The sequence below is a fragment of the Mesoplodon densirostris genome, chromosome 16 (genome assembly GCF_025265405.1).
Source record: "Mesoplodon densirostris isolate mMesDen1 chromosome 16, mMesDen1 primary haplotype, whole genome shotgun sequence".
Lineage (NCBI taxonomy): Eukaryota > Metazoa > Chordata > Mammalia > Artiodactyla > Ziphiidae > Mesoplodon > Mesoplodon densirostris.
This window is the reverse complement of record NC_082676.1, coordinates 87,129,941-87,154,274: the sequence shown is the minus strand read 5'-3', so window position 1 is coordinate 87,154,274 and position 24,334 is coordinate 87,129,941. Positions and strand designations below refer to the sequence as shown.

The following is a 24,334-nucleotide window of genomic DNA, read 5'->3' as shown; positions in this document are numbered from 1 at the left end:
AAACCAAAGCGCCTGCGAGCGTCATGGTGGCTGCAGGTGCCACGAGGGGTACTTGCGCGTGAAACGCAGCACGATCTCGGAGGACCAGATTAACTCGCTGGAAACTTTTTTTGGAACCTATTTTATAATTAATGATAAGATCCTTTATGGAGTAATTACCCAAAAAGTCAGGGATATTTAAATAGATCACGAAACTGCTCCAACACGGCCCCTCCAGGGCAGCTCTCCCAGAGGACGGCACCCCCCAGACCACGCGCTGCCCTCAGAGCCCGCCTCCCTGCCTCCGGTGGAGGAGACCCGGGACTCCCCGCTGCACTGCGCCGGCGGCCTCTAGGGCCCCCTCCTGGGTGCCCCATGTCTTGGGCCGAGATGTACAGAGACCCAGGTGGCTCCGAGCGAGAGCTCCTTCCTCTCTTCCAGCCTCACCTGGGAGGGGCCTCCCCTAGGTCAGCCCATCAATGGGTGGGCGACGGAGTGGACAGAGCTGAGAGACGCTAGAGCCCAGCCACGGGGCACCTGCAACGGAGAAGTGAGTCTCTGCGCGTGGACGGGACGTCCGGGAAAGGGGGACCTTGGTCCACAGGGTGACCCGGAGAGAACCACCCCTCCCCGGACTCCAAGCTTTTCCAAACCTAAGCTCATACAGTTGGGCTCCATCTCCTGCTGCACCGTGAGCTTCTGAAGGGGAAAGCAGGTGATGGCTCCTGCTGCCGGGTCCCCAATGGCCACTGGAAGGTGCACACAGCAGGAGCACCTTTGAGGGCCCAGACTGAGCGCTGTTGCAGGAAGGCTCCGAGGCGGCCTGGCCCACAGGCTTCAAAATGGAAGGGCAAGCGTTTGTTTTGAGGGCTGCCAAGGCATAATCCCCGTCATTCCTCTGGCTTTTACGAGAGGCTACATGAAAAATGGTTTATACATAATAAAATCTGTTATATTTATGGAAAGACAATAAAATTAGCAGAGCACAGAAATTAGAGAAACTAAGCATCCTTGGCTCTCCTACAGGAACAGGGAAGGAACAATTGAGGTTTCAAATTGAAAGGCACTTACACCGATTTAAAATTCGAAGTTCCATCCCTCCTTCCCTGCTGAGCCCCGTCCCAGGGGCCCTGCACAGCTCGAGGGCAGCACCGCTGGAGTCCCCCAGCTCACGCTCACACAGGGGGCCTGGAACATTCCTGCCGGCACCAGTGGGACCCAGGTTTGGGCCTGGGCGATGGCAGAACAGCTCAGGTATGTCCCCTACCCCATACCTCACTCCCTGGGGGCTTCCTGTACTGTGTGATTGCAACCCCTCCACTTCCTCCCTGGACCCCGGCAGTGACATCACAGTGGGCCAGGAAGTACAAGGCTGACAGCCGTTCTCATTCCCGCCTCTCTGGTCAAGTGGATCCACTTCCACGGAGATGGTAACTGTTAGTTGCCAAAGACCTACGATCCCGGCCCGCACAGGCCCGAAGGGCCTGACCGCCCACACCCGAAGCCCCACTTGGAACGGGTGCCCACGGCGCCAGGGGTGAGCCGGAATTCACGCCTCCTGCCTAGCGTGGTCCTCTCCTCACGTCCCCAGGGCGCCAGGAAAACCGGACAGACTCAGAACAAAGGACAAATCCGTCCGCACTTGTCTCAAGACCCCGCACTTGTCTCAAGACCCCGACTGCCGGGGTGGCTCTTTCTCTAGGTCCATCTCACTTGGTTTCTGTTTGTTTTAAAGTAATAGACATTATTTTTAGAGCAGTTTTAGGTTTACAGAAAACTGAGCAGAGTGTCCGGGTTCTCACACACCTCCCTCGCAGTGCAGGACGCTTGTTACAACCGATGAACTGACACTGTTACATTATTATCAACTGAAGCCCACAGTTCACATTAGGCTTCGCCTTTCGGGCTGTACGTTCGACAGGTTTTGACAAATGCACACTACGTAGCCGCCATTCCTATGTTGCAGTAGTTTCACTGTCCAAACAACTCGTCTGCCCCCACCTACTCACCCCTCCCTCCCCCAACCCCTGGTAACCACCTATCTTCCAACTGCCTCAACAGTCATGCCTTCTCCAGACTGTCATAGAGTTGGGATCACACACTGTGTTGTGCCTTCCTGTTGGCTTCCTTCACTTAATAACATGCATTTACAGTTCCTCCATGTCTTTTCATGACCTGACAGCTCACTTCTTTTCACTGTCTAGATGCATCGCAGTTTATTCACTCACTTATTGAAGGACATCTTGGTTGCTTCCAAGTTTTGGCATTGATCAATAAAACTGATAGAAACACCTGTGTACAGGTTTCTATGTGGACTTCAGTTTTCACATCCCTTGAGTAAATACCAAGGAACGCAAGTACTGGACTGCACGGTAAGAGCATGTCTGCTTTTGTACGAAGCCACCACACTGTCTTCCAAAACAGCTGCACCGCGCTGCATTCCCTCCAGCGACGGCGAGGCCTGCTGCTCCGCGTGCTCGGGAGCACTCAGCGTCGGCGGTGCTCCCAATCTTGTCCATTCTAACAGGAGTATGGTGGCATCTCACTATTGTTTTAATTTGCATTTCCCTGATGACATGTGATGTAGGAACACCTTCTCATATGCTTATTCGCCATCTGTTTATCTTCTTTGCTGAGGCATCTGTTCAATCTTTTGCCCATTTTTTAATTGGGTTTTTTCTTACTTTTGGATTTTAAGAATTCTTTGTATATTTTGGATGCCAGTCCTTTATCACACACGTGTTTTGCAAATACAGGTAACCCTTGAACAACACAGGTTTGAACTGCACAGGCCCACTTACACATGGATATTTCTCAACAGTAAATACCATAATCCTATAGAGTCTGTGGCTGGTTGGATCTGAGGATGTGGACTATAAATCATACGTGAATTAACCCCTGCACTGTTGAAGTGTCAACTGTGTTTTCTCCCGGCCTGTGGTCTGTCTTTTCATTCTCTGAACAGCATCTTTCATGGAGCTAAAGTTTACAGTTTTAATGAGGTCCAGTTTACCAACTTTTTCTTTCACACACTGTGCTTCTGACGTCGTATCTAGAAAGTCACTGCCAAACCGAAAGTCAGCCACACTTGCTCCTTCATCTCCTAGGACAGCCATAGTTCTGCATGTTACATTTAGGTCTACAGTCCACTCTGAGTTAATGTGTATGAAAGTATAAGGTCTGTGTCTAGACTCATGTGTTTGTTCAGCACGTGGACGTCCAGTTGTTCCCGCGCCCTTTGTTGAAGAGACTTTCTTGGCTCCACTGTGTTGCCTTTGCTCTTTCGTCAAAGAGCGGTTGACTCTGTTCATGGGATCTGTTTCTGGCTCCCTGTTCTGTCCCATGAAACTGGCTGTCTGTTCCTTCCCCAGCACTGCCCTGTCCTGGTTACTGTTGCTTTACAGGAAGTCTTGGAGGCGGGGAGTGTCAGTCCTTCAACCTTGTTCTTCTCCTTCAACATTGTACTGGCTCTTCTGGGCCTCCTGCTCTTCATACAAACTTTAGAGTAAGTTTGTCCACATTTTGATTGGGTCTGTTTTCAACCTATAGATCATTTTAAGAAAAACTGACATGATGACAATATGGAGTCTTCCTATCCATGAACGTGGGATCGCTCTGCATTCATTCAGATCTTTGATGTCTCTCACCAGAGTTTTATAATTTTCCTCATTAGATCTTGTACGCATTTTGTTTGGTTTATACTTAAGTATTTGTTTGTTTGTTTGGTTTTGGTCCTAATGTAAATGATATAAAGTTTAAAATTTCAAACTAAATGTTCATTGACTTGTATATATTGACCTTGTGTCCTGCAACCTTGTTATAATTGCTTATTACTTCTAAGAGCTTTTTGCTTGATTCTTTGGGATTTTTATACCTAGACAATCATGTCATCTGCAAACAAAGACAGTTTTATTTTGTCCTTCCTCCCGCTGTGCACCTTTTACTTCCTATTCCTTGTCTTACTGCATTCGTGGACTTCCAGTATGAAGTTAAATTGGACATCCCTGACTTGTTCCTAATCTTGGCGGGAAAGCCTTAGTTTCTTACTTGGATGAAAGATGGAAATATTTGACAAGAAATCGGCCCCTCTATCTACCACAGTATAAAGAAAAATCCACCCACTTAAAACACTGAGTGAGCCTGAGTGAGTCCAGCAGCTGTAAAAGTCTCTGGGGAGGCCCTGTCCTCTCTCATTAAAGGCTATTCTTGGACACTCTCTGGGCACACGGAGGCCCCACTGCACTGCAGAGAGCCTCGTAAGGCTGCCCCGGTTTTTAACGTCACCAGAAATCAGGTGGGAAGCAACCCGGAGCCAGGCAGCCTCCCACCCTGACCACCCGGAACAAGGACAGCTGGAGGGACAGCCAGCTCTGCCGCTGAGGACCGGAGACACCCCCTCCAGCCACCCCGACACACGGCAAAACTGGCCTTTGCTCTGAGACCTGAACTCCTTCCCAGAAACACCACAACTGGGGAAATCTTCCCAAACGTTTAATGACTGGTATCCTTGAATTTCAGATGGAGGAACATTACAAAACACCCTCCAAACTCCAGTCAGGATTTCAAAGGGACACCATGTGGAAAGACAAGACCAGCCTCCGCGACAGTGAGCCCGCATTCCTCCAACCCTCCATCCACGAACACCAGCACCCTGGGTGCTGTAGGCCACTCAGGGCCTCTGGGATCTGCCAGGGCCTCCCTCCCGCAAGCACAGATCTGTGCGGGACCAGGTTTGCCTCATGTACTTCAGCCAGGCCAGATGCAGAGCAGACGTGAGAAGGCTCCTGCCTCACCAACAGCAGAGACTGTAAAGAGGTCACACGATGTCATTCTTCTCAATCTTGTTCTAGAAAACACACTTCTCATAAGTACACTTCACATTAAGAGGTAATGCGTTGTTTAATGAGGTCATAGTATAAATATAATTGTAAATAATTTTTAAAATTTGTTTTAATTTCCAAATATGTTGAGTATCAGCAGATATGAGCCCTACAAACAAAAGCAGCTGTTTGGAGGAAAGGAGTCCTGAGACTACCGGTGAGCACAGGGGCTGCCACAGGAGAGCGAGGGTGGTCAGCCCGAGGAGGCCAGGCGTCCAGCCTCTGGGAGGTGAGGTGCTCCACTCTCACCCATCAGCTCCTGGCGACCACACGTGTGCGCTTACCATGGACACAAGTAAAAAACGTGCTAATAAAGGGCGAATGTATTTAGCAAACAGTCCTAAATCCAAATCTGTGGAGGTGAGTCCCAAGAATCTACATTTTCAGGATATTTTCCTCCACATAATTCTTAAGCAGCCGACTGGGAACCTGTGAGATTCTGGCATTTGGGAAGCACAGCCAGATCGTACCACACACAAACCAACCCTCCCAGTTCTCGAACCGATCCCCAGGCAGGAGGGGCAGGGCCACACTCCACAGCAGGACGAGGAAGCACAGGCGGTGCGCGCCCACGGACTGACCGACACCGCCCAGCCTCAGCTACACCACTCCCCGCTGAGTGCACAGAGCTGCCTTTCTCTGCCTCAGTGTTAGAAAAGGTCAGGAAGTGGGGTCTCACGACCCTCAGGAGCGATCCAGGCAACCAAGCGTGAAAAAGCATCTCCTGACGAGGGGCAATGGACAGGAGAGCGCGTGCTGTGGAGACAGGCACACCCGAGCTCACAGCCAGACTCCACCGTGAACTAATCCACGGCCGTGGGGCGATGGTGTGAAACGAGGGGCACTGCACCTGCCGTGCAGGGCGAGGACAAGGACCAAGTAAGAGGAACACACCGCGCGGCCGCTGTCCCGACTCCGTCCTGCCCAGTTTTACAACAGGATGTGGAGCTCCTCAGAGACACAACCCCAACCTGACGCCCAGCGATGCCTCCTGGAGGCCCCTGCTCTCCACCGGGCTGCCCAAGAACGAGCTCACAGGCACTGCGCCAGGCCCCCGGGCCGCAGAGAGGGTCCCCAGAGAGCAGGGCCCTCCCCGCTCTCCACCTCATCCCTGTCCCGCCCCCTTCCGCCTCCCTGGGAGAGTGGAGGGTGGAGGTCCTGCGGCCACTGAGGGTGAGAGGACCAGACTGCTAACGTTTGCCGAACAAGGCAGGAAAGTGCACTGGGACGGCCTGACGACGTCAGAGAACTGCTGTCACGCACGTGCGCGTGGGAAGCAATGTGTGTGCTTTCCTCGGCTTGTTCTTTGACACGGGCCAGCAGCAGCTGGGCTTCACGGCCAGGTAGGAAGTTCTCTGGCTCAGGGCTTCTCAAGTTCACACAAAGTATAAGGAAACTTGAAAGAAGCGTCAGTAAGAGGCTGTGACCCTTACTGGATGGAAGCCCTGAGCATGAGGCTGGGGCGCAGGAAACTTGAGCCTCAGGCACGGGGACCCCACCTTCAACCTCAGCAGACAGCGGATGCAGGGGCCTGACCCTCTGCGCTGGCTCTTGCTACAAGGGAGATGCTGCTTTCCCTGGGCTGGGCCTCCCTAATCCCTTCCAATCAGACCAGGAAGCAAAAGTTCCAAGGCACCGAAAGTCAGGGGACCAAACAAAGGGTCCTTTCAGTGTCTCCTTCGTCCAACAGTAAACAACATTCAGAGATTACTCACTTCTGCTTTTGTCCAAATATCTGTGGAAACCTAGATTCTAATGCCCCTTTTGCAGGAGCCAGTAAAGAAGGTTCTGTCTGCTTCCCAAGGATGGCGGTAACCCAGACACCCTCTTCAACGGAAATGGCTTGCCAGATGGTGCTTTCTGACTTGGGGCACTGAGACCAGGCCTGCTCTGTTCTCTGACACAATTGTCACTAAGTGGACTAAGGATCTGACTTGGCTCCACACGTCCCTTTCCCTCTCCTTTTTGCAACGTGTACAAATCATCTGTTGCCCTGCCTGGGCCCAGACACCGCAAAGATAGCTCAACTCCATCTCTTCCCAGGGAAGGAAGACTTGTGACCTGGCGACATCTCAACCCTCAGCAGGAAAAGGCTCGCTTTTCCCGAAGGCTCTGGGATCTGACCCACAGGACGAAGCCCTGGCCCTGAAACCTGACACAGCAACTTCCTCGGGTCGGCAGTTTCCCAACTACATTCCAGGGACCGCCGAGGTCCCACAGAGGGACAACACACAGGGACCGAGCTGGGCCCCACACGGTTTCGGCACGGTACCAGTCCTGATGGCAGCTGATGCCAACAAGACCCCTGCGCAGTGCGTCCGTCCCCACAGAGCGCAGGGCGGCCGTCGCGCCGACGACACGGGGAGCGGGATGCCCCGAGCCACCTCCAGGAGCAGCTCCCTGTGACCAGCGTCCCACAAGCGTTTGCGGGAGTGGGAGAACGTGGGCTGCCTCCACACAGGCTCCGAGAAGAGAAGAGGGGCCGGGCACAGGTCACCCACCGCCGAGGGAAGCTCTCCCTCCACACTCTCGTCACTAGGCCGTCCTGCCCTCCGTCCCGTCAGCCCGGCTCCAGCTGGGCCTCAGGGCACACACTCGGCACCCGCTCAGCCTGATGCAGGGCCCCCAGCCAGAGAGAGATCCCACTGACACAACGGAAGGAAACCGCCCCTGCGAGGTGGTGCTCCAGCCACGGCTCGGCCGCGCTGAGGAAGGGTCAGGCGGGGGGAGGCCGCCCAGAGGACCGGCCGATGGCCTCCTCCCGCCCCGCGGCCCGGGCGGCACCAACTCCACGCGGGGCTGCGCCCGCCCGACCTCCTAAGATGCCCAAGGAAAGGTGAGCCCGCCCTTCGCTCCAGACAAGGAAGCAGGCTGAGAGGCAACGTGGGAACCTGGAGACCACAGACGCTGCTCCTCAGACGACCATGGCTGCTACCCCCGGGCACCTGGAGATGCCGGGAGCTCCACCAGCTCCAGCGCCCCAAGGACCCTGTGCAGCAGGGACCATCGCCCGGCTTTCCAAATGGGAAAGCAGCCAAGGTGCCGAGAAGCTGAAGGTGTGGACTCGCCCGGGTCCACAGCCTCTTGCTGAACACCTGGGGCCCACGTTCAGCAACAGGCTGCAGAGCCCAGGCCCGGACAGACAGACAGATAGATAGGCCCTCCTCCCACAGGCGGATGGGCCAGCACGGGGCGGGGCGGGGCGGGGGGAGGTGATGGAGACCGAGCGGACAGGAGGCTGCTCACCCCCGCACCCTGGACAGCAGCCCGCACAGCGGCTGTCACGCGCCGCCCAGAGCCGCCTGCGCGCTGGGCGAGCCTGAGTGAGGAGGACGGCCCATCACCTCACTCCGCTGCGGTCACAGCCCCAAAGCCCCCCCCCAAAGCGCTGCACACAGGGCAGCCCTTCCTCCTCCACGTTCCCAGGTCTGCGGTCCGAGGCTCGCCAAGGAAGGTGTGCCCAGAGGTCCCCTCTGCCTTCAGCCAATGGGGCCAATGTCCCCTGGCCCATAGGGTCCGTGGTCCTGGGAGTATAACCTGGTCCCCCAGCTCTGGGCCTGCCTCTGGTCTCTGGAACCAGCCACTGGCGATGGCCCCAAGCCCTGAGTGTGTGGGGAAAAAACAAACACGCTGGGAGAAGCTGTCATTCAAACACCACCAGAGGCTGGGCAGGGGCAAAAGATACATCCTGAGAGCCCCCACCAGCCACAAGAAATCCACCCAGGGTGTTCCAGTATGTGCCCGCGTGAGGGTCTCTGCGTGGAGAGATGCAACACCTGCAGCTGGGGAGCCACACCCCTGACACTGCTGTCCGTGACGTCCTAGTACCTGGAGGCCAACCCTCCACTTGGCCACGCTGACAAAAGCCGACGGTACCTGCCACCCTCTTCAGACAACAGGAAAAGCGACTTACCCCCGAGGGCTGCCATCGGAGTCCTCACCGGCACACCTTCACTCCGCCCGTCTCCAAGAAAGCAAAGCGGTGCGGGCAATGCCCGGGATTTGTGAGGGTGGGATGTGGCCTGGTGGCTTAGATCTCATGGTCGGAAGTTCACAGACCTATCTAAAGACCTTTTAAAAACCAGACTATGACATTTGATTTTGACTTTGTTAACCACTTAGAAAGGCCTCTCTGAGACAATAAAATTTCATGTTAAGGTCAACAGTTCTGTAGTCTGGGTCTGAACAAGCCTCAATCTCCCTGGGTCTCCAAGGACCGTCCAGGCTGGTGCTCTATTATTTGGACTCCAAAAAGCCCTCCATCAACGCCTCTGCAACACACCAAGCCACACAGCAGGCCATCACGGCTACACCTCTGAGGGGTCAAAAGCCCTCCACGGCCCTGAAGCACCTGGTCACGTCCAGGAGCTATGCTTGGCTTAAGGGCAGACCCACCCCAGACCCCAAGGCTGGCAGGCAGCCCGCAGATGCCCCACCAGGGCCTCCCGTTCCGGTCAGTCCTCAGGTTCTCCAACTGGCTCCCTGCCACCCACACACTATGGAAGCAAAGGCTTGGCCAAACTCGCTGGTGCCCAGACACAAAGAAACAGGAAGACCAGGATCTCTCTGAGCAGCCCCAGGCCAGCCCCTCGCACACCCTCAGTGACCGTGGTACTGACCCTGCACGGAGAGCAGGGCAGGTGCTGCTCCCGCTCCCACAGACGGGGACCGCGGCGCGGACAGGCTGGCCGGCTCTGTCCGGGCCCCACGCCTGGTGGCAGCAGAGCCAGGAACAGCCGCCGTCTCACTGGGGGCTGGGCTCTTTCCCTGTACCAAGCTGCCTCAAATGCAAGGCCAAAGCTGGAGTCAGGGACAGGGCACTTCCGACGCTCGAAACGAGGAGGAGGGAAGGGGCAGAGCGCAGTGCACTCTCGGAAATGCCTGGACTCGCCCACCAGAGGCTGCCTGGTGCGCCTCGGGGAGAGGGTCAGCCACGTCCTAACCAAGCATTCTACCTCCAAAGGGAAACTGGTGACATTGGTGGAGCTCAGGTGGAAGGCATGGTCCAAACCAGGAGAAACCCACAAGCGCGAAAGGGCCGCAGGCCTGCCCAGCCCAGTATCTGCACACCGCGGGGAGGGCTAGATGGAGCCGGACACGCAGCCTCCCGCGGTAATTTTCCTGCAGCCACTGCTACCGAGCTAACCACTCAGAAACTGATGTCATTCTGGGGATGAACATTTTTTCCAGTGCTTGAATAGAAGGGGGAGTTTCACATTTTAACCACTTCCACATGCCTTAACAATAAAAACTTATTTAAAAGGCCCATGAATATGTAAATGGCATTTTAAATATGGAAATGCAAAGCATGCAAGAAAACAGTCTGGGTGTGAAATACTAACGGCCTCGCATCTTGCTGAGAGGAGACAACACAAGCCGGCTGCAGCGGCAGGATGAGGAGCCTCGGGCCTGCTCAGCGGACAGGGCAGCGCCCGGGGCTCTCCCGGGCGAAGGGGGGCGGGGGGCGGCCTTGGCCCAGGAGAGCCGCTGCCGACCCACACTCTGCCTGCCCCCCCACACCTCCCAGCCACCTTGCTCCGCTGCTCTCCGCTCCGGAGCCACCAGGACCAAATCGGGTGTCTTTGCCAGGGCAACCTCAGGCTGCACAAGTTCCACCAGCACGGCGTCTACACCGCCTGCTGTACAGACGGGCGTGAAGGGGCACCAGAGTGAGAGCCGAGTCCTCCCTCACCCAAGCAGGGCTGGAGAGCCCCGCAAGGACAGAGTCGTCTCTGGGACACGAGCGCAGGGTAACCTCCAGGGTCAGAGGCTGGGGACTCGGCTACAGGTCAAGCTGGGCACAAACTCACCAGCAGGCCCATCAGGAGGCTCGGAACCTTCAGGTCTGCGTGTGGAACGGAGGGCCCAGAGGTCGGCCAAAGTCCGCAGCTGGTGATGGCAGGGCCTGTGTGGGCCCCACACACACCCCTCCAGGTGGCAGCACACCTGTGTGTGTCCACCAGAAGTGAGGGCGACAAAAGCAAGAGACCGATGACCCTTAACAGAACAAAGGCCAGCTTCCTATAGAAAATTCCACCACCCTCCCTCCAGGGAGCTCATGGTGCTTTAAGGACCTTCTTGCAAGGTGCTGACGGCAAAGGAGTGAGCAGGCCTCTCTCCACACGACAGAGCAGGAAACCAAGGAAGACGAGTTGTTGCTGCTCAGAGTGTGGCCCTTGGACCAGCAGCATCGGCGGCACGGGGGCGCCAGCAGGAAATACAGAGCGTGGTCCCCATTCCAGACCTGCCGAGCCCAAGCCTGCGGTGAAAGCCCACAGGCGCTCTTTACCCTCACTGAGCTGGAGAAGAGCTGGGCGGACAGACTGCTGAGCGGTGACCCAACAGAATTCACACAGCAGAGAGCAGCCGCCGTGCCCAGCCCACCAGGGAAGCCCTCTGGGCGATTAAGTCCCCCAAGTACCAACTGCAGCCATGGGCTTCCACATACAGCTCCTGGCTCATCCTCACACAAGCCCGGGTGAGGCCAACGACACTGCTAGGTGGTGATCCCACGCCGGGCTGGCACAGCCGGGAACCCCACGGTGTTGCCAGCGAGATCAGACTTCCCTCTGGACCCCAGCATGGACCAGATTCTCCCTTAGCGTGAGGGGGCTTGGTCTCAGGTACAGAAGCCAGGCAGCCACAGTCTGGAAAGTGAGAGCAACTCCAACAGGCTCAGGGCCAGGCTGGAGCAGCCGTCAGCCCTGAAGGTCTGCACCCACCCTCAGAGGTGGAGCATGGGTACCCGGCCTCCACGTCCCTGCCCCGAGGATCTCACCCACACTGATGGGGAAGCAACTGGAAGACCCAGGAACCACCACGCAAGAAGAGGAACGCAGAAACCAGTTCCCAGGGAGGCGTCTGCGGAAGAGGTCCATTCACCCCCAGTGCTTTCGGTCACTGCTCTCCCCACCCTTTCTAATTGGCCACAAAATTTAGAAGCCTGGTAACAGCACTCCCTCTGGGGAGGCCACGGAGGAGGGTCTGAGGAGAGAGCCGCAGGAAGTGGCTCCGAGGGCTGCAGGCACCACCTCACGTCCAAACACGGGCACTGCAAGCAGGTGCTGGTGCCTTCCACCCGACCGAGGAGGCCGGGGGTCCCCTGCACTCAGCCGCATGCTCACAGCGATTGCTGGCTTCTCCTTTTCCTGCCAAGAGTCCCAAGCAAGAAGGGAGGTCCGAGAACTAACGTGACTGGCAGACTTGGGCAGAGCCCAGAGGCTGTGCCCACACTGCGGCGCCCCAGACAGCGGGAGGGCACAGGTGAGCGTGCTCAGCCCCAACACCCCAAGCAGGCCCCACGCGGCAAGGCTGGCCCCTAATGTCCCTTAAGAGACACGGCTCTGGGGCACCGGCCGCAGCTCCTCCCACGCCACCAGGGACGGAAGGAAGCACCCTGAATTCCTGAGAGGTCCGTGTCAGCGTGAGTGCGCCAGACACCAGACGTGGGGTGGCGAGCCCTCCTGCGGCGGCCTGTCCCACAGAAGGGGGAACTGGCTCAGCAGCGACAGAGACGACGGCTTCCTGCCACGAGCCGCGTGTGCCCGGCAACCACCGCCCCGGGAAGCAGACACCGTGCCGACCCCACTTTGGAGAGAAGGGAAATGAAGCCTTCACATGCGCCCGGCCCCTGCGGAGGCCAGTGTCGCAGGCAGACGCATGTCCTGCCTCCTCAGTCGTCAGCCTGCCCTGGACACGCAGCAGACACGCCAGCCACGGTCCAGATGGGCTGCTGGGAGCCGGCGCCACTCGGCCCAGGTGGGACTAGGAGGGGCGCCGGGGACAGGGGCAGCTTCTCCAAGCTGGTGCCCCCGGGACGCGCCCTAGCCGGGCCGGGAGCCCTTCATACGCATCCACCACAGGGCGGACCGTCCCGACTGCAGACTGAGGGCCGGCAGCTCGAGGGGACAGTGGCCGAGGTCTGAGGCAAGCACCAGGAGACGCCAGCAGCTGCCCTCTTGCAGGTGCCCCAGCTCTGGGTCACCCCGGATGCTATCTTCTGGGGTTTTGCTGTTTTCCACAATTCCAGCCAGATCTAATACAAGAGCTACTTCCTCTAAGAAACGTTCCCTAGTCTACTTGGTAGCCAGGAAGTAAGAAAAGATCTCTCCCGGGGAACAAACAGCTTTATATTTTCTCAGTGCTTCAGTACTCATGTGTGAGTACGTGTGAGCATGTACACGTGTTTGTGTATGTGTGTACACACACGCACGCATGCACGCACCACATGGCAGGCACTCACTGCACTGAGGTTCACGTAACACCGTGAAGCGGCCAGCGCTTTTTAGAGAGATGATCTCAATGACACTGCCACCTGCTCAGAGGGACGCCGAGTGCCGCGGCCACTAGGGAAACTGGCCAGCCCCACTCGGGCACCAGGCACAAACCTGGAGCACAAAGTACCTTCCCAGGTGCCATCTGAAGGGAAATCAGATGACATCACTTCGGTATAAAGCAGAACAGCCAAGTTCACTCGCTGGTGGGTTTTAAGCCATCAATCTGCTACAAAGCGAGGCCGAGCAGACGACGGGGAGAGCTGGCGGGCACTGCAGCCAGGGCAGGGGCTGGGACCCAGGGGGCCGGTGCCAGGCCAGCCAGCAGGCAGCTGGACGTGCCAGCTCATCCACTCCAGCTGCTGCCACACCTGATTCACCAGAGCAAGGGAGGGACTGATGGACAACTGGACAGAGACAAACGGAGGCACCAGCCACGCTCCAGGGTCAGCACCGAATACGTCCCGCCTGCCCCGATCCTGGTCGGGCCAGGGCAGGGACACGGGCACCCAAAAAGCCAGCACATGTCCCCCTCCCACCCCACCAGGACTTAACAGCGTGTCTTAACAGGGGAGAGAGGAGAAGACATTTACTATTCACTCAACAAACAACTGCTAGGCCTTGATTCTGCACCAAGCACACACCCCCGAAGTCACTGTACTCTCATGGAGTTTACATTCCAAGAGGAAGACGCACACAAGAAACGTTAACCCACCAATCAACACACCAATGCGTCAGGTTAGTGCTGTGAAGAGCGAGGCAAGACCAGGAGGAAAGGACAGCTGACAGCACGGGGACGGACAGGACAACCTCTCCACACGTGATGGCTTCCATGCACGCTTCAGTCACAGATGCAGTGCTTCACTCACACCAGCCACATTTCAAGTCCTCAAGAGCTGCGTGTGGCCAGTGGCCACTGCCCCCAAGAGCACGCGAACCACTGCTAGCATCGCAGAGAGTCGCGCTGGACGGCGCCACCCACCCCGGACAGACGGCTGTGCAGCCGCGGAAGGCAGCCCAGTGCCACCTCTCAGAGACCCTAAACGGGCCCTGGGAGTCGGTCAGCACGTGAATAAATGTCATCGTGACCGATTCACAGGAGAGGAAACGAGGGCTCCATAAAGTGGGAGCTTCCTCAAGACCTCACAGCCAGTCAGCGGAAGGAAGGTGCAGGGATGAAGCTACAAGTCAGAGCCCGACAGTCCGGGGCTGCGTGTGTCTGCCGGGACCCACTCCATCCCCCGCCCCGGACACACACACACACACACACACACACACACACACACACACACACACGTCTCGGCGCTCCTCCCGGTGGCCACGTGCCATGTGAGCCGTGTGACTAGCACCAGCTGTGGGAGCTCAGCCTGGCCTGAAGAAGAGGCTTCCTGGTCCAGAACCATCGAGCTCACGGCCGGCGTGCCCCACGGCGTCCTGGGAACCTGCGTGCCGCACGACCACCACGGAGGAACGTGTGGAGACGAGCCTGAGACACAGGCTGGTGCCATACCTCCTGCCAAAGCCCATTTACGTCGAGTGGCATCAAGAGCTGACCGGACAGGCGAGGCCTTGGTCTTCATCACTGGAAACCCCTGGGACCACTGCTGCGGGGACAGGAAGCAGGCCAAGGCGAGCGTGAGACCAGGTGGGGGACGGTTGGCGCTCGCTCAAACCGCCTCTGCCTGGGACGGAAGCAGACCATCCTCCACGACGGCTTCTCTGCGGCTCCCGTGCTCTCCCTGCCAGGCTCAGCACCCTCCAGGGGGATAAAGGGTCAAGAGGGCCTGCGAAGGTCCCCATAGGGCACACACGAGTCACCCTGGTGAGAAGCTGAGGCAGACTGGCTGTGGCCCGCGGTCAGCACCGCGGTGCAGACTTCCCTAGGGTCCCTGCCTCCCAGTAAAGGCCACCAGGTGATCACTGAGCCCGTTGAAGCCCACGGACCTGGGGCACCACGCAAGACGGAGGGAGCACAGAGGGCCCCCACGACGGCATCCAGCCGCCCAGCAGAGGGCAGGGTCAGAGGCGGGCCAGCCTGTGCAGAGCCCGACCTGGGCTTCTGGCCACCTGACTTCCAGGCTGGCGCCCCAGGACGGGCGCAGCACAGGCAGCCGGGTCGCAGGCCTCACTCCGTCTGTCTGACACGTTCCTGTGCACAGTCAGCTAAGCCGTTCACTCGTTCACTCGCTCAACAAGCGCACGCTGGGCCAGGCCCTCCTCTGGATGCAGGGAGCTTGCGCGGCAGTGGGGGACAGGGCACGCACGGAGCGTGGTGAGGGCAGGCGTGCACAGTGCCACTTGCGGTACAGTCACCAGGAACTGCCCAAGCGCAACCCCAGGAGGGAGGCCCAGGCTACACGCGGAGGCCTGAGCGAGGAGCGCCCCAAGCGAGGACGCCAGTGGGCCTGAGCCAGCTCGCACCCACCTGCCCCGCTATCACTCGGTCCAGGTGGAGGAGGACTTCAGCGCTGCTCCATGGCGCTCCCGCCTGCCTGGTCGGCTCTAGGCCATGGCGGGGTCGCATCCACACTCACGCCCCTAGTCTAGACGGCTAAGCCAACCGCAGCCTCCACAGCCAACCACCCTCTCCAACCTTCAGGTGCTTGTCTACCAGGCCTCTTCCTGTCATCACCACGCCCCAACCTGAACCCCCGGTCCCCTCTGCCTTCACCTGCTCTTCTGCTAAGTTCTCCGGCAACCTAAGAGGCAAATCCACCATTCACATGCTCTCCCCAAAGACCGCACTCGTCTTTCTGTCTTACCTGCCGCATCTGGTCCACAGCAAACCCCGCACCCCATCCTTCAGGTGTGCCCACACCTTCACCCCCTCCCCATCTTCTCTGCCACCCCCCCCAAAAGACACACCTTCTCACTCCTAACAAGCCCGCCGGAAAACTCACCACTGCCCTGCCCTGAGCTAGCCCAGAAGCCACACTTTCCCAGGAACCTCAAACAAGAGAACAGTGACAACGACGACCGTGACCACTAGCCAACATTTGCTCACGGCACCAGGTGCGCCCCAAACGCTTCACCGAGGCTCTGTGACAACTCTCACGACAATCCCACGACTTATCGCCATCACCTTCACTGGTGAGGCAGAGAAAGTGGGGACACAGTGACAGAGAGCTACTCCGTGGCGGGGCAAGACTGGACCACAAGCAGCCTGCGTTTAGACAAGCGAGAGCTTCCACACCCTCCCCAACCTGGGTCAGACACAGCATGAAATCCAGCCCGATGCACAGGGAACAGGTTCTCCCTCCCACCCCCTGGTCATCAAGAATCTTCTGTTCCCATCGCTGGCCTGGCTGGCCTCTGGACAGCTGAGTCTACCATAACTCACATAGACACAGGTGACAAATGTAACAGGGCCTAATTATATTCCGAGATTTGAAACGACAGACTAAATGGTTTGCACAAAGGGAGAAAAGAGCCACATTAAGAATCATAACTGTCATGCTGGCCTGAAGTCACCCCTGGGAGGCGCAGAGAAACCCATCAACCTGGCAGATACCAGGAAAACACAGCAGCCAAGGGCACCACCTCCCAAGGCAGGTGGTACTCCATCCATTCATCCTCAAGCTCCCTTCACTAAACAACAATCATCTCCTCCCAACGCTGCCCAGAGCCCCCAGCATGAGGAGGGCAGTGCCATGTGGAGGGGGCCGGCCGGCTCCCCGGTCAGTGGCCCAGGCCAAGGCACCAGAAGGCTCCCAGGGGCATCCAGGACCGGCCAGAGTTCTAAGGCAAGACCAGGGCTCCAGGCACTGCAGGGCTCCTCACACACTGACAGCTTGAGGCCAAGGGCTCTTCTGAGACATGCAGAGCCCAGAGGAGGAAAGACCTGAGCTTCAAAACAAACTGCAGGCCTTCCCTGGTGGTGCAGTGGTTAAGAATCTGCCTGCCAGTACAGGGGACATGGGTTCAAGCCCTGGTCCAGGAAGATCCCACATGCCGCGGAGCAACTAAGCCCGACCGCCACAACTGCTGAGCCTGCGCTCTAGAGCCCGTGAGCCACAGGTACTGAGCACATGAGCCACAACTACTGAAGCCTGCAGTCCTAGAGCCCGTGTTCTGCGACAAAAGAAGCCACCGCAATGAGAAGCCCGCACACCGCAACGAAGAGTAGCCCCGCTCGCCCGCGTGCAGCAACGAAGACCCGACGCAAGCCAAAAATAAATAAATAAAATTATAAAACAAACAAACAAACAAAAAACTTCAGTCATTAGAGCAGCCCAGAGCTGGTGTGCTTCGGGGGTGATCAGGCAGCCTTTGAAGCTGACTGTATAGAGGGATCATCAGCCGCAAAGAGCCGGGCTCGGCAGGCAGAACCATGCAGTCTGCACAGCTTCTCCTCACTCACTTCTACAGCAGGTTCTACCTTAAATCCGCATCAAGGATGCGGCCTGAGGCTCACATCGGCCGGCCCATGACGCACGTCTCCAATGGAGCAGAGAAACGCATGACCAAGGGTTCTCTGCAGCCACGTGTAGTCTCTCAGGGACTGGGGCTCCAGCCCCAAATAAACTGTGTGGAGCTCCTAGGATGCACAGACCAGGATTCAAATCCTGTTTCTATGGCTTCCTAGCTGTTCAACACAGGGCTCGACTCTGCTGTGAAACAGAGGACAGCAGCACCATCTTGCAGCATTCAGGTGAGATGGAACCGGGTACCAGCAAAGGCTCAGCCAGCTTCACCACTCTCACCGTCTCCAGCACGCCATGTGCCCAGGTGAGAACTGGACCCCAGGAGGCCCCGCTCCACTCCATCCCCCACTCTCCACCAAGGCAGAGAAACGCAGGCATCACAGCCCCACGTGTCCCTGCACAAGCTTCCCTGCTCCCCTGTCCTTCAAGGCTGTCCACAAGGTCCTGAGCCACAAGGAGACATGGCCTCCCGTCCAGCCCGGCCCACAGCGCCCCTGGCTCTGCAAACGCCAGGGCTGCGGAGTGAGGTGCTGGGTCCCGAAGACGCCAGGATGCTCTCGGGGCCCGCTAGGGCACAGGCGGCTGCATGGCAGTGTCAGGGGAGCGCTGCATGCAGAACACTGACGGGGACACACCTAGAGCCGCTCACAAACCCTGAATACTCTCGTGTCCTCAGCACACCTCCAAGGGAACAGGATCAGCCTTCAAGCGCCAAAACCAATGCTGGGGCGGCCACAAAAGAAAGGCAAGGTTCCCTGGGCTGTAATTAAGCTCCTGTCTAAAGGCACTGACACACCCATTCATATCAGTGACCAATGGTGCCCCTGGAGCTGTCCGAGGTCAGCCACGAAACGGAAAGCACAGAGAGGCTGGCCCGGCGGTCCAGGACAGCCCGCTGACCGAGGCACACAACTGTTAGCTCTCCCCAAAGGACACGCTTACAAGGTGCCAACCAGCACCCCGCAAGACCTCTGGCCCCACCACCGCCTGCACGCCACCTGTGGTCTCCTGAGCGCTGCTGAACGCCAGGCACCTCCTGCCATCTCGCCCCCCACCCCAAACAGCCCTCCGAACCCTCTGACTGGACCCCCGCCTGCCTGCGTACTGGCCAGACCCCAGGCTTTCACCCTCTTGCCAAGGTGCCTCTTCCCGCCTAACCTGAATTTCTGCCCAACTGCCTTTAAAGACGTGAGGAAGTGAAATCAGCTGTTCCCGCCTCAGGAGGTTTCCTGGCCTCTGCACGGACCACCCCCATCATGGCCACATCGGCCTGCTGCCTGTGAGAGCATCAGCTGCCCAGACCCCTGTGAGCGTGAATGGCGCTGCGCACACATCCCCTCCCCGTTCTGCTCGGCAAGGGCCTCGAGGGCACAGGACCCCAGCTCCCTGCCACCTCCTCACAGGGCCTGCATGTGACTCTACCATGAACAGACGGGGCAGGAACCCGACGGCCCCTTATCGGCTGAGGCCTTAAGAACATTCCTGGGCTTCTCTGACCCGTTCCATCTCCAGGAGGAGGGAGATCTCCCGCGGGACCTCCCTGAGATGAAGGGGGTGATGCACGTACGCACTGGGCACGCCGCCAGCACACGGAAGTGCTCCTGGGACGGCCGCGTGGTCAGTCTGCTGAATGAGGACGGGACCAAGGGCACCTCCATCCAGCAGGCAAGCAGCCGTTGCCAGGCCCCGGGCCCCGTGCTGTCACACCTCACCTCACCTCCCGGGGCCCATCAGGCAGGTGCCCATCCTGCAGAAGAGGTGAAGCACACAGCTCTTTCTCGGGATGCCCGAGACTCAGTTGCTCCTGGGTGGCTGCATCGGCTCTCAGAGGAAGCCCAAGGGTCCCAAGAGGTGGACAAGTTGGCAGGAGTCACGCAGACCTACCAGCCACCATGAAGGACTGCTCCCGGAGGTGGAGAGTCCGTTCCTGAACCAACCCCAGAGAAGAGACGGGACGGCTGAATCTATATGTGTGACCATAGTCGAAAGCACTGCCAGAGCTGTGGACGAGAGCTACATTCACGAAGCTGAGAGGCTGGATATCCTGCTGCTGCTCAAAGCAGGTCATTTTAGAAAGTACCTCTCAGTTTGGCGGGAGAAAAATGCAGACAAGTTTCCTTTCCTCTAATAGTTCATTCTTTTGCAAATTCAAAGTAAAATAAAGAGGATCGCCTGGAAAAATCAAAGGCTTTAATTTCAAATCATTTTTAATGCCCGTTTCATCTGACAGTAGCTTTGAAAGCAAAAGGCAGTCTTTATCATTTGAGGTAATTTTTTTTAAGTTTTTAAAAAATTAATTAATTAATTTACTTTTTTTTTGGCTGTGTTGGGTCTTCGTTGCTGCATGCAGGATTTCTCTAGTTGCGGCGAGCGGGGGCTACTCTTCGTTGCAGTGGGAGGGCTTCTCATTGCAGTGGCTTCTCTTGCTGAGGAGCACAGGCTCTAGGCAAGTGGGCTTCAGTAGTTGTGGCACACGGGCTCAGTAGTTGTGGCTCGCGGGCTCAGTAGTTGTGGCTCACGGGCTCTAGAGCGCAGGCTCAGCAGCTGTGGCACACGGGCTCAGTTGTTCTGCGGCATGTGGGATCTTCCTGGACCAGGGCTCGAACCCATGTCCCCTGATTTGGCAGGCAGATTCTTAACCACTGCGCCACCAGGGAAGTCCTCATTTGAGGTTTTTAAGCTAAATTGATGTGATTATGTCCAACATAACCAGATGCTTCTAAAAGCCAATTTTCAAAGAGACATCAGTCCCCCAAACAAGAAAGCCTTCCTTCGGTTATTAATAAATTATTGAAACGCCATCTGCACAGGGGGTGAGGCCGTGGAGGATGATCACGGAGAGCAGGCTGACTCCCACCCCCAACCAGCTAGTCAGCCAGTGCAGGGCACCCGAGGTCCCTCTGTGGTCACCGTCCTCTCAGCCTGCCCCCAAGCCCTTCACCCACTGGAGAGGCTGACCTCACTCAGCTGTCTACCCCCAAGTGAATCACATGGGAATTGACTAGTTTAACACCATCCTCCACAGGTACCTGGTCTGGGGCAGACATTCAACCCCACTTGGGCCAGTGAGAGTGACTGGGGTGCGGGGAGTCTGCCGCCAGTGGGGGTCCTCGGACAGGTTTCCTTGTTCCAAAAAGGAGACCCAAGAAGGAGACCTCTCTTTCTGCCTCTGACGTGACACCCAGAACCTGGTCAGCCACCCTGCAAGCACTAGAGAAACCAGCCTGGGCCCCAGGGGACAGAAGCGGACAGCCCTGCAAGAGCCCAAGTGCGGCTCGGTGAGGAACAAGCATTTGGTTTGGTACCCTTCCCGGCACAGAGCTCCACAAACCCTTGGAATTTCCTGAACGAGGTGAGTGCCTTTTGTTAACAAGCCCCTTCAGCCAGAGCCCTGGGCAGGAAAGGCGGGGGAGAAGCCAGAGGAACCAACCAGGGGAAGAGAAGTTGGAACTTCCAGCTCCACCCTGCCCCGCTTCCAAGGAGGGGAGCGGAGATAGAGACCAAGTGAGTCGCCATTGGCCATGACTTAATCAAGCAGGGAACTCCATAGACACTGCTGAACAAGGCGGCTTCGAGTCCGTGGACACCAGGAGGAGCTGGGAGGGCAGCACAGCTGGAGAGGACACAGCAGCTCTGCCCCCGTCCCCCACACACGCCTCATGCATCTCTTCCCAGCTGGCTGATCCAAGCTGCACCCTTTGTAATAAACCAGTAATCCTAAATAAAGTGCTTTCCTGAGTTCTGTCAATCATTCCAGCAAACTATCAGAGAGGGGCTGGGGGGACCCTGAATTTGCAGTCAGATGAAGTGCGGGTAGCCTGGGAACCCCGAGGCAGGCGCGCCTTGTGGGACCGAGCCCTCACCTGTGGGGTCTGGCTGACCTGGGAGTTAGTGGCAGAGCTGAACTGACTCCTGGGGCACTAAGCAGGTGTCAGAGGCAGAACTGGTATGGAACCAGTTCCTCAGGCCCTGGAGGAAGTCAGAGCTGCCTGCCTGGGTGTGGACACAAATGGCCCGGCTGTGCTGCTACGTGGGACCCTTCCCGAGGGCACAAGTCCACACACGTACAAACACTCAGACACTTCAACCCAGGTTCCAGGTTTCCACACGTTCACGGGGCCACGCAGAGCCCATGCCTCCACAAAGACGCACATGCTCCTGGTGAGGCGCACGTCTTCCTCCCAGACCCCATGGCCCGGAAGCCAGCCCAGCGCTCCAGGGCTGATCTGCCACAGCGTCTAGATGACAGTACGCCCGCCGCCTCAGCTGAGTCTCACTGCCACGGGGTACCCCGCTGCCCCAGCTCCCGCTCGCTCAGGCCGAGGCAGGGATGGTGAAGCACAGCCACTCCTCATCCAGGGGCACACTCACCGGCACCCCGCTTTCCGAAGCAGACACATCGCCACAAAACCATGGGCCGCCAGGCCTACCTGCTGGTGATGGAGCTGTTCCTGTCCTTGAGGGCGAGCTCACGCTGCTGCAGCTCCACGATGAACCTGGACAGGTCCTCTGGGGTCCTGGGGGGGTCAAGAACAAGAACACGTGTCAGTGCTGGTTGTGCCCTGGAGGGGGACTGGTTGACACTAGAAGGCGGCCCAAAGCCACGCCAGCCACTGGCGGTTCACAGACCTGGGGCGAGTGAGGGCCTGCGCACCGTCCCTGGAGCAGTGGGGTGTGGAGCTGTGCACTCACCGCCACCTGGGCTCACCCCACAGCCAGCCACTAGCCATGTAACACTGGGGACACTACTTTTGTAAGCCTTGATTTTATTTCACCTGTAAAAATAGGGTCGATACATAACAATGTCACCATGCAGAGGATTTGAAGTGAGGTTTAAAAGCACCTACCAGGCAGCTAGCAGAGGAGGTGCCCAGTGTATTCCAGTTGCCTTTCCTCCCTTCCACTTCAAAATCCAGGTATGAGAACAGCAGCAATGTAACAACCGCAACAGATACCCACATGCCCAATGCCTCATTATTTTCAAAACTATTCCAGGGGCTTCCCTGGTGGCGCAGTGGTTGAGAGTCCGCCTGCCGATGCAGGGGACACGGGTTCGTGCCCCAGTCCGGAAGGATCCCACATGCCGCGGAGCGGCTGGGCCCGTGAGCCATGGCCGCTGAGCCTGTGCGTCCGGAGCCTGTGCTCCGCAACGGGAGAGGCCACAGCAGTGAGAGGCCCACGTACCGCAAAAAAACAAAAACAAAAAAAAACTATTCCAGGTTAACGATCTCAGTTAATGCTCAGAGCTGCCCTGCTGTTTACTGTTTCCATTTTGCAAATGGGAAAACTGAGACTCAAAGACACTGATGGCTGGTTCAAAGGCCACCCACTCTCAGCAGCACTGAGCCTCAATCTGAACCCCCTCCTCTAGCTCAGCACCATGGCTCAGGAGAACATACGCCAAGAATGTCTTTGACATACAGGTGGCCAACAGGGACATGAAAACATGCTCAATGTCGCCAATTACTAGAGAAATACAAATCAAAACTACAATGAGGTACCACCTCACGAGGTCAGAATGGCCATCGTCAAAAAGTCTACAAATAAGACATGCTGGAGAGGGTGTGGAGAAAAGGGAACCCCCCTACACTGTTGGTGGGAATATAAATTGGTACAGCCACTATGGAGAACAGTATGGAGGTTCCTCAGAAAACTAAAAATGGAACTACCATATGATCCTGCAATCCCACCCCTGGGAGAGGGACTGGAGAAAACTCTAATTCAAAAAGATACATGCATCTCAATGGTCACTGCAGCACTATTTACAATAGCCAAAACATGGAAGCAACCTAAGTGCCCATCAACAGATGTGTGGATAAAGAAGATGTATACACACACACATACACACACACACCCAATGGACTACTACTCAGCCATAAAAAAAGAATGAAATAATGCCATTTGCGGCAACATGGATAGACCTAGAGACTGTCATACTGAGTGAAGTTAAGCCAGACGGAGATAGACAAATATCATGTGATATCACTTACATGTGGAATCTAAAAAAAATGATACAAATGAACTTATTTACAAAACAGAAATAGAACCATAGACATAGAAAACAAACTTATGGTTACCCAAGTGGGGAGGGGGGATAAATTTGAAATTTGGGATCAACATATACACACTATTGTATATAAAATAGATAAACAACAAGGATCTACTGTACAGCACAGGCAACTATATTCAATATCTTGCAATAACCTATAATGGAAAAGAATCTGAAAAAGAATAGATATATTTAACTGAATCACTGTGTTGTACACCTGAAACTAACAACATTGTAAATTAACTATATTTCAATTTTTTTTAATGGCTGATTTTATTTTAAAAATGTCTTTGAGAGACAGAATGGAACACCCAGCGGAGTGCAAACATTCCCGACACCTGCGTGGGGCACACAAACTAGACGGCTCGCTGGTGTGCAGCGGCTGAGAGGAGGTGAGCGCAAGGGCTGGAGCCAGAGCCCAGGGCTATGCAGGGGCCATGGCTCGGTACGCACAGGCCCTCCTCCCGGCCCCCAGAGCCGGCACAGTGCCCAGTTTCCAAGAGCGCTCTCCGGCCTCCTCACCCCTCCTGCTGAAGTCGGCACCTGCAGTCACATCGTACCCAAGGACCGCTCACAGAAACCTGCTGAAACCGAGCCTCATGTCCAGGGCCCACAGACCCTGCACCGCCAGGCCCCTGGGGCCTCCTCACCTCCCACTGGACTTTCCTCTGCTGCCTGAACCCGGCAACCCATTTGCTCCCCGAAACTCTGCGATAGTTAACCCTGGGC

General features: G+C 56.9%; 1 protein-coding gene across 1 annotated transcript in view; it reads right to left on the bottom strand.

Moving 5' to 3' along the window:
• Positions 1–24,334, bottom strand: part of MAD1L1 (mitotic arrest deficient 1 like 1) — a 321,496-nt gene that overhangs the window by 220,039 nt on the left and 77,123 nt on the right. Inside the window, exon 10 of the mRNA XM_060077985.1 lies at positions 21,987–22,073. Coding sequence (XP_059933968.1) covers positions 21,987–22,073 — 87 coding nt within the window. The remainder of the gene's footprint in view (positions 1–21,986; positions 22,074–24,334) is intronic.